The sequence below is a fragment of the Glycine soja genome, chromosome 1 (assembly GCF_004193775.1).
Source record: "Glycine soja cultivar W05 chromosome 1, ASM419377v2, whole genome shotgun sequence".
Classification (NCBI taxonomy): domain Eukaryota; kingdom Viridiplantae; phylum Streptophyta; class Magnoliopsida; order Fabales; family Fabaceae; genus Glycine; species Glycine soja.
In genome coordinates, this window is record NC_041002.1 from 48,995,401 (window position 1) to 49,006,006 (window position 10,606).

The 10,606-nt window shown below is 34.0% G+C and overlaps 1 protein-coding gene across 3 annotated transcripts; it reads left to right on the plus strand.

Moving 5' to 3' along the window:
• Positions 1-6,835: 6,835 nt before the first annotated feature.
• LOC114418127 (protein LOW PSII ACCUMULATION 3, chloroplastic-like) lies at positions 6,836-10,565 on the plus strand. Of its 3 annotated transcripts, none has more exons than XM_028383321.1 (10): positions 6,836-6,966; positions 7,102-7,284; positions 7,847-7,894; positions 8,011-8,050; positions 8,150-8,250; positions 8,701-8,893; positions 8,969-9,067; positions 9,293-9,410; positions 9,638-9,773; positions 10,141-10,565. In XM_028383321.1, the coding sequence occupies exons 1-9, from the start codon at positions 6,898-6,900 to the stop codon at positions 9,759-9,761; spliced, it is 975 nt and encodes a 324-aa protein (XP_028239122.1). In that variant the 5' UTR covers positions 6,836-6,897; the 3' UTR covers positions 9,762-9,773; positions 10,141-10,565. The 3 variants fall into 3 exon arrangements, with proteins under 3 accessions (XP_028239122.1, XP_028239114.1, XP_028239130.1); XM_028383313.1 differs by having other exon boundaries at positions 10,167-10,565; XM_028383329.1 differs by having other exon boundaries at positions 10,181-10,565.
• The last annotated feature ends 41 nt before the right edge of the window (positions 10,566-10,606 follow it).

Here is a 10,606-nt window from a genome sequence, read left to right on the forward strand (position 1 = left end):
GCGTTGTTACGCCGACAAGTGGCTTCAATTTCTAAGTTGATAGGGACAACGTCTCCAGATGCAGTCCTAAGTCGCATAAAAACAAAAAAGGCACTACCCGTGCAATTATGGAATAAAGAAAGAATAGAAGTAAAGAGAAAAAATACTAAAAGAATAAGCCAAGAAAAGAAGAGTTGGGCTTACAAACTGATATAGTATGGTAATTAAGTGCGAAAATAAAATCCCCGGCAACGGCGCCAAAAACTTGTTGAGACTTTGGCAAGTGTACCAATCGCTCTTAAGTAGTAAACCTCGGAAGTCCGAGTATCGTTCCGCAGGGATTTTATTGCACTTATTAGATACTTCTCAATTTGTAAGTAAGAGTAAAATAATAAAAGCAGGAATAAATGTAGGAATATAGTGCTATTACTAAAACAAATAAGTAAAAAGGAAAAACAATTGATAAAGATGCCAAGACCAGACAAATCCAATTGGCCTACGATGCATGTAAATATGATATTCATTATCAATGAAATGGTATTAGTTCTACCCACATCTGTTGACTACTTGCCCCTGATGCCTCACGTTGGCAAGCCTATTTTAACTACCTATCTCCCAAATGCCTTTGCGAAGATTCAATAATTAAAATGCATTAAGGTTAAGTTCTAGATGTTGCTTAAATGCATGGGCAGTGTGTTATCATTCTATGCCTAGCAATGGTAACCCAAGGATTCTTTTCTTAAGATGTTCTATTAGGTGTTACCATTTCCCAAGCGTATAACCCATAAAACTGATGCATGCATTGAATCTTAAATATTTATTGGGGATTACCCTCTCCCGAGCGAATAAAACCCAAAAAGAAATCTAAGAATGAATGCAAGAATACAAGAAAAGAATTAGAACAGAAAAACCTGGAATAAATTCCTTTGCATTGATAACTCTTGAAGCTCATCGTACATCGTTGGCTTTTTAGACCTGCCAGGCCCTAGCTAGGGGATTAGCCACTCATGGCCATTGAGGGCTTACAACTGGGGGTGAAAGAAGGAATGGGGATAATAAAACAAAGAATAATAAGAGAGGAAGGAAAGCTCAGGCTTGAAGTACTGGGAGTGGTGCTCTGAGACGAGGTGAAGTTTCCTTGGGACTGCCTCTCTATTTATAGTTGCTGAAGTGGGCTTATGGGCCTTCGTAGTCGCGCTCAGCGCCACACCTCGCGCTTAGCACGTTCAGATCGCGCGCTGGGCACGCCATGCACGCTTAGCCTGTGCTTCTGTTGGATCGCGCGCTGGGCGCCTAGCTGGGCTTAGCGCGCGTAACGGTTTCTGCTCCTTCGTGCTTAACGTCACGCTTAGCGCTTGCAGTTAGTTGCTCGCTTAGCGCCTGATGCGCGCTTAGCGCCACTGTTGGGCTGGGCCTGCTTCAGAATTCCTTCTTTTTCTTCCTTTCTGTTGCCACTTTTGCTTAATGTACCCTCTTTTTTCGTATCTGCAACCAGAAATTCAATTAAATTAATTTTTTCAACTTTTAAATATAAATAACTGCTAAATAATTAATTTTAAGTCAAAATTTGACTATTTAACTACTATTGATTCACAATTATTTAGCAGTTATCAGATTTCAACCTATATGAGAAACTATCATAAAGCATAATGTTGAATTTAATGAGAAAAAAGAATAAGCTATAGACAACTCAGAAAGATTTAGTGATACATCCAAAAGTAAACAAAAGAAAATCTTACATGTTAGTCTTTTAAAACATAACGATCAATGCAACTATTTTCACCCATATTTAGCTCGGACTCCTTGTACTTGAGAAGAAAAAGTGATAAACATATATTATAATAGCATTCATATAGAGCCATCATCAAAACAAAGCAACAACAGACAACTCTCTTTGAGAAATTAGAAACTAATCTCCAAATTGACATTTGGAGGGCATCAAGCATGACACTTTCTTAAGCAGTTTACGTAATTAGATAAGAGTTTGAGTTTCCCTACCTATTGTCAACACACATTTTGAAACAGGTCTGGGTCATCCTGAATGGTAAAAGCAATAAAATGTTAGCCAAATGAATTATTGTGCCACAGATAAATCTTCTCAAACAAAATGCAGTCATTATTCTACATTATACTTTGTAATGGCAAACACTATCAAATATCAAGGTAAGCAAGAGCAAGGAAACCTACTTGTTGAATAATTCAAATCGATACTCATTCTCCTTTTCCAAAAAAGAAAGTTTAAACTTGGAATCACATTGGGGTGTCAAATTAACAACATCGACATTTAGATCTGTTTTTCCAAAATATGAACAAGAGAAAAGACAACATAGGTGAATCCAATTGTGTCTGACTTGGTTTCCATATAAACAACCTCTGCATAATAAAAAAAAGAATTTAAGTTCAATAATAAAAAATGAAACCAAACAAACATAATTAATTCATCCAATATTTCTGTGATAACCATCCAAAACTGAAGCATAAAACACAGTAAGGAAGTCAAAAAAAAAATACCTACAATTACGATCGATATAGTAGAGGCCATGGGTGGAGAATCCAGAGCATGTATCCAACTTGAGTGCTTGAAGTATGTGTCTGCACGAACGAGCTAAAACTTAAAAATCTGAATCCCTTACAATCATATGCCGAAAGTGAAGCGACTTCAAGCAATCGAAGTATTGAGGGATCTCTCTAACCCATGATGTGACGAAACCTCGCCAATCCTCCGATATCAGGTTGAACATCATCGCCTATGGCTTTCCCTTCAACTTTAGTGACTCGAGGTGCGGGAACTACCGTCTTAACCGGTCGGGCATGGTGGTTTAACACAATGCGATTGTCATGTGCTTACACGTGCTGCAGCACACCTACAACACGGTGTTGCGGTCCTTGGAGTCGTATATGTATAACATCACACAATCTAGCACCACATCCGATAACCTCATTGTCATTTGCTTTGCGTCTTGATCCTCCATAAATGCAAAAAAAATGTGTGAAAAACGTCACCGTCAAATCAGTTTTAAAATAACAAGAAAGGAAGATTGGGCGTTGAACGAAGATGTGAGGAATTTTTAGGAGGAGGAATTTTGCATTGAAGACGAGCCAATCGGATCATAAACGAACCGTTGAACCTGTCATCAGTGGCGAAAAGGCCAGAGTCAACGAAAGCAAAGTTCTAGAGGCCAAGGATTTGGGAAGGGGGAGAGAAATTAGAAACCCTAACGCAAGAGAGGGAGAGTGAAGCACAAGAGTAGACAAAGACATTTCAAAATTAAAAATGCATTCACTTCTAAGACGGTTTTTACAAAAGTGTCTTAGAATGACAATCTTTTAAGACGGTCTTCGAGAAACCGTCTTGGAATGACAATTTTCAAGACAGTTTTCATCAAACTATCTTCATTAAAAAATCTCGTATTTACAAAATTTTCACCACCTTATATACTAAGACGATTCTTTAGGAACCGTTATCATTTCGCCGTCATAGAATCACTTTTTCTAGTGGTGTTTTTTTATCAAACAATATAAAAAAGGATAAAGAAATAACAACGCTTTGTTATTAGAATCGGAATTAATTACATGATGTATTGGATCTTAGGCATACACAATTATTCCCAACACTGCATCCATTTGATTTTCTATAACTTCCTAGATTTCAACATGCTGCCAGACTTGCTTTGCTCTATGACAACTAACAAATATATGTAAAGAATTTTTTTTGTCATTCAGACAAAAAATACATTCAACTGGACATGATATACCTTGTTGATTCAGCCTTTCTCAGGTAGGTAAACAACATCTTAGAATTATTCATATGAAGTGTTTGATCTTTGGTTGGACTTAGAGCTTCCTGATTTCAAGTCAATTACCAACAATCTTTATGTTTTATATTTCTCTAAACAAGATCACGGTGGGATACATGAAAATGGAAAGAACGAAGTGAGAAACTTACTTCTCAAAAGATAGCCCAAGAAATGCTACAAGTTTTTTTTCGGGTTCAAGAATGTGAAAAAGATGTGTAACAGAGGGGCACCAAGATGATCCAACAAGAACAAGCTCAATCATACATACGAAAAGTTAGCGGGCAAGGAAGGACACTTCTTCCTCTCACAAAAAAGGACTATCACACCAATGGTTTCAAAACTACAAGATAACTAGCTACTACAAAAAGAGAGATAGGCACACATTAGTGAACAATGGGTAGATTGTCTTGTAATGATTAGGGTCAAGGTCAGGGACTTGAGTTACAATGAGTTACAAATAAAGCTATATTTGACAAAAGTTGGTTTAAGAGGCAAATACTTACTAATATGGCATTGTGGTTGTTTTTGTATGCACATGGGACTCCCTTATGCTCAAGCTATTCCATATTTAATAAATCTTTAATTTTAAATTGATATAACTTATGTTTAGAAGTTTTTATCCAAAAAAATTAATTAATAGTAAAATTAATTACAAAATATTTATCGATTTTTTTAAAGAGAGGTAATCTAATGGTTATCTAAAGTTGTTTTTAACTTGTAATACATGTTTAGTTTCCAGTTTCCTACATCATGTGTGCAAAGTCTCAAGTTAGAAAGAATTGTATGTGTTTTAGCCTATTTGAGGCAATAATAAGGTGCATTTCATGTCCCTAACAATTTGAAACCTACAATTAACTCCTTAGTTTAAAATTAAACACACATAAACCAAGTGATTAAACACAAATTACTAATATATTGAAGTTAAGGTTGAATGTTTGAGTAATACTTGAATTCAATCCTTGGTGGAAACAATTCTTGGTCAAGCTTTACTTACCTTCTAGTTGAACTCTGGATTAGTCAGGGTCCATTTCTCCTGATAAACTGGAGGGTTAAGATAAAAAAAAATTAAACATATAAATACTTACTAGCATGAAAGTGATTAGAAAGAAGCAAAATAATAAAACTCAATGTTACATAGAAGAATGAGATGGAAAACATGCTAAAAGCATAATTGCATGTGAGTTGAACTGAATGAAAAATTACAAAAATTGCTTAATTCTATTTTGGGTTAAAATAATGTTAAAATTGAAATATTGTTGGTCATTTGTTGTCCAAGAAATTGACATGATTACAGAATGTAAGACATTTTAGAACTAAAAGTTGTTATTCAATAGTAGAGATGTCATAAATATTGTCAAGTTAAGCCATCTCAAAATATTGAGCATTTTCATTGTTGGTTCAAAGTAAGGTTTGGGTTGACAGAATAATCAAATGACTTAAATATAGGAGGCAAACAACATATTAGATGCCGTGAGAATGTTTGCAGTGTATTAGATGTTATGCAAGCAAATTTGACGAGTAAGAAGAAGTTGAATTACTCATGTAGAGTTTAGATTTTGTTTGTTATCATCACGCAATTATCTATGAGCATTAAGGACAACCTCTTCTCAATATCAACCAATCATGGATTTAACACAATTGTGGTACTTGAATTTTTATAAAATTTGTATAACAAGCTTGCTTAACTCTATTTATTGGTTGCAAACATTGAAACTAGGAGATTTTTGGTTCCTTTGTGATAAGAACACGAAAATGGGATGGATCGCCTTGAAGATTTCAAACTTAGAAATTGATTTAGTTTTCTTTTAGAGAAGGATATTGATGTCATACTCAAGAAATATGTGAGTGATAAGTCATAGGTTTGATTGTCACAAGTTACCTTGATAAGATTAGATCCAGTTCTTTGCCCAATAACCAAGGAAAGCTCGCACAAAGAGAGAAAACTCAAACTTTTATTCACACTTTATCTCCTCAAAGCTATAAAGTTTCTCCTATTTATAGGCTAGGATTTTCTCTAAATATCTAACTAGGAATTAATTCCCACTAAAAACTAAATTCCATTTGCATTTATTTCCCACAATAAAAACCCCACTAACCAATATAATGGCTTAGGAAGCCTAAAAATATAAAAACTGACCCAAAACATATCATGAGTCATGAAATTATTACATGATAAATAAATATGAAAATTCATAGGAAAATTAGAAAATGATCTTTAATTGATTCTTTATCCCAAAAGTTATGTAATTCATCCAAATAAATTTCAACTCAGAGTTGTATCTTGAGTATAAACTCTTAAGCTCATTATGCTCTTCAAATTATTGCCTTTAAGTTTATTAAATTTATCTTGTTCTAAAAATGACACAATTTTTCATTTGTGAGCTTGCATCATATCACTTTGGAATATCTTCTTTTTCTTTTCGATCTTACTTTAGACATTGGGTCTTTCATCAATTACAAAAGATACTTAAGTAATTGAACCTTTCTAAAATGATATCACTTTGTTGTCCAAAGACTTGACACAATTACAAGATGTAAGACATCTAATAATGATTAGAAGACGTTCTTCAATAATAGAGATGACCCAATTATTAGCAAGCTAATGGGATATGATGATAAAGTGATTTTGCATTCACTTGTTTCATGTGGTGGTAAGATAAATGAGAAGTTTGTAATAATGATAATAAAAGAGAAGATTTTTAATTTTTTTATAATTTGATTTAAATATATTTTTAATCTCTTTAATTTAAATATAAAAATATTTTAATAATTTTAGTCTTAAAACATGTCTACAAAAATAATAGTTGACGTATTAAGATAACACTTCAATTGTCAGCTCATCTCTTAATAGGATATCTTATCAATAAGAACTAAAAAAAGCGCAAACAAAAATGTTTCACAAATTAAAATAACTAAAATAATTTTATGGGAATATAAAAAAATACCCAAATTATTCAGGACTAAAAGATATTTTAGTCCAAAATTAAACTAGCATGTAAAATTTGATGGAGCATGAATAAAACAAACTCGAATAAGACATTCATAAAATTGACTTATGTTATGACTTAAAAGTGTTGTACTTGTTGGCAAACTCTCTTTGCATGAGAGGTGCAGGTTGAAAATGCTTTTATCCAGTACCATGATTCTCTCTAATTCTCCAATTGCATCCCCTTCACTACCAACTTCAACGGTAAGATCTTCTTGAACACTCTTACCCAATTGCCAGAAAAATTACATAAATAGCAGAAAAGAAAGGCTTAATTTTCTTAAAATTTTGCTCCAAAATTCCCTACCACTGTACCCGAATGCTAATCTGAACCTGTAGGGTGCCAAGTTGGAAACTTTTTCCCTGAAAAATGATGGGGTTATCAGAATTAGAGGAGCTACTGCTTCTTCAGTGGCACCCAGAATCCGAAAAACAGCAACATGTTCTGTATCGAAAGATGGTAATGCCTCTGTTGAGACTGATGTACCTTTCCCTGCTGATTACTCTGAGCTTCTGGAACAAGTAAGTGTTTCATTGTCCTCCCTTTGCACCAATCTTTTGTTCATTGCAACATTCAACTTTGATATTGATGGACCGATGTAGTGGTGGTTTTGTTAATTTGTTATATGTCAATCCTGTGTTGATCGACAGAGCAGGTAAATTTTACTGAATAAAAAAGGTTTGATTTTCGAACCTACAAATATGCAATTTTTGTAGTCATAATCTAGGAAATATTCAAATATTTCATCAGTCTCCTTTACATAAACATTTATTTGGTTCCATCTAATGTTGCTATGTAAGCAATTTGTAACGTGGCATTCCTATGTGGCAACACTTCGAAGGCATTTTTTTGTAACAGAAGAATAAAAACAGAAAGTTTCGACATTATTGGGATTATAAACAAAAGAAAGAAAATTACAAAGATTAAAAGTGAAAAAAAGTAGTATATTTACAAGAATGGAAAAGGTATTTAAACCACCCTAAACAATATTAAGAAAAAATGGTTGGATTTGTATCATGTACACTCAGACACATGCTAATTGAACACTAAGATTGGTGTCTTTGTTATTGAATCAACCAACAGGCCAGAGTAGCTGCAGATTTGGCTATAAAGGATAACAGACAGCTAATGGTGAGTAATATATGATAGTAGTTTTATTAGGAATTAGGAATCCAGAACTAAAGTTGCACACACTAAAGTGAGGAGCTAATCTATTATAGAGCCTGTAATGAAACCATCTTATACAGGAGATTGAGTTTCCCACAGCTGGACTCGGGTCTGTGCCAGGTTCTACATGTTTCAGTTTCATTTTTTTTGGTTTGACCCCTGTTTTATCATTGTTTCAATCTAAATGGAAATTGATTCATCTCACTCATTACATCACAGGTGATGGGGAAGGTGGAATTGAAATGACTGAGAGCATGCAATTGATTCGTGAATTTTGTGACCGCTTCATTAGTTCAGAGAAAGCCACACGAACAAGAATAGTAATCTTCTTGATTTAAAGACTTGTTCTTCTTTGTGCCCCTGGAATGTGTTTCTGGATGAAAAGCTTTCTCTACATGTAAAAAAGGGTTTTGTGCTCCTTGCATTTTTCAAATAACTAGGAAGTTTTTGTTGTTTAAGTTTTATTTTTCTTAGCATACAATCTAACTATGTTTACAGTTAGTTACAAGTCTCTTGCTGTATAATTCCAACTCAGCATATATACATCAATTATGATCGATACACCTAGATGCCAAGATTTAATTCCATAGTTTGATTGTTCCAAATAGCTCTAACTTTCTTGTTTATGTATGCGGTCTCCCCCTTCTTCATATGTTTGTTGTCTAGAAAAGTTAGTCCTGTTCTCTAAAGATGGCCATGCAAAATGTTTTTATTGACATAATTCAACTTCATCACTTCCAGTTAAAATTGATGCAAAACCTTTTGATCAGTTTTTTCCAGAGGCTAGCGAAGTTGACTTTGCCAGACAATCAGTTTTTAGTGGATGTTCTTTTAAGTTGGACTATTTGACAAAGCCTTCATTCTTTGAAGATTTTGGCTTTGTTGAGAAAATAAAAATGTCAGACAGGGTGAAGACCGGAGATGAACTTTTCTTGGTTGGCTACCCATATTTTAATGTCAATGGTAAATCTAAATACCCCTTGTTCTTGTTGATTTAAACAATGAAAGTATCATGATTACTGCTCCCTTGTATTTCAGAAATACTTGTTGTGGAAGAACTTTATAAAGAGGCGGTCTTGAACACTGAACGGAAACTGATTATTTTCAATGGAGAACTCGATCGCATAAGATCTGGATGTATCCTTTGCCAAATTTTGCAGCTTTTTAATATGGATCTACCTGCTCCTATCCCGCGTATATTAAGAGTTATTTTCTTTCAAAATATTTGTTAGGTAGTAATTAGAAAATGAGTTACCAAAGAAAATAGGGTCAAATATGTGATTTTGAGAAAACAACTACATCAGAAAGTCTCAGTCTCTTTCTTGCCTTTTTTAGAAAATAGTTATCCTTGATTGGATCAAGATTATCCATCATTCTTCTACCCAAAGCTTGCTGCACTTACGAAGACCTTCCTACCTATGATGGAAACTGTGTATTACATTCATAATTTCAAGGGCCGCAATGGAGGAACACTTTTTAGGTCTGCTAGCTAAATTAACTCCCATTGGTCTAATTATGTTGCAAGGTCGTGCTTAGTATTGCAGTAGTTTGAGAAATATTCAATATCTTGCTTTGAGATGAAATGGAATTTCTGTTAGTAGCTAGACTTTGGTTTAGTAACTGCTTAAGTGCTTAAGAAATTTATTTGTTTTTTCTTTGGGCATATGTACCACTTATGTGTTGTGTGTTTATTACAATTTCCCTCAGGTGCTATCCAGGACCCTGGAAGGTCCTTAGAAGAGTGGGGAATAGGAAATATGTTTGTCTACATCAGCAGAATAGTATGCCATCCCTCAAGGAAGTTGCCCTTGAGATTCTTCCATCTGCTTGATAAATACTTATGGTAAGCAATTCTAGCTTGTTATGTGCCATAACTGAGGAAATCCACTATGGTGTCTTTTTCAGAGCCACAATATTGTTTTAATGTATATGTATTAGAAAAAACATTGACATTAACTTAAGACTGCTGATTTGTTGACACCCCAAACAGTGCAAACACCTACTTGGCACCCCTTATATTAGCTTTCTTTATTCTTTTTTTTTTTCTTGTCACATCACATTACCAATCTTACTAATAAGAACTACTATCCTACTTTTAATGTTAATTACTATCCTACTCTTCTTATCTCTGTTGTCAATGAATCTTTTTCCTTAACATAATGTCTATACGAACTACTATCCTTCTTTCTATGTTAACATAATTTATGAAGCTACCTTATTATGTGATGAGCAACAGGGGTTGGTCTCCAGCTCTTTTGCAGAGATTTTGAAAGGACTCTACACACTTGCCATTTGATTAACGAAGTATTGAAGTTGGGGCCCAAAGAAATGGCGTTTTCTAGCATAAAAGTGGTGTCAATGAGTAGCAAGTTGTTACTTGTACAGTTTATAAATTCATCTTTCGTCATTTGTGTGTGGACTATTGTGTAGAACTTTATCAGACCATCACAATCACTGATTAAAAGAATCACTTTGTGTTTTTCGCTGTTTTTTTTTTGTTATAATACAAATGAAGATAAGGTCCTGTATTTTGGTAAACAAAAGGTGGTGGCTTGTTATTAATCTTTGCTATTGACGATAATTGGTTCAATGTTGTACTTGTATCTTTTTAATTATGAATATATATATTTTGTTTGTTGGCTTTGTAACTTTTTTTACACCACATTGTAACGTAAT

Bases quoted from the DNA above. Each gene is read 5' to 3' on its own strand.
- LOC114418127 (XM_028383321.1), top strand. From the start codon at position 6,898: ATGCTTTTATCCAGTACCATGATTCTCTCTAATTCTCCAATTGCATCC. The intron at 7,895-8,010 runs GTGAGTAATATA...CATCTTATACAG, and splicing joins AGGATAACAGACAGCTAATG to GAGATTGAGTTTCCCACAGC. The intron at 8,894-8,968 runs GTAAATCTAAAT...CTTGTATTTCAG, and splicing joins CCCATATTTTAATGTCAATG to AAATACTTGTTGTGGAAGAA.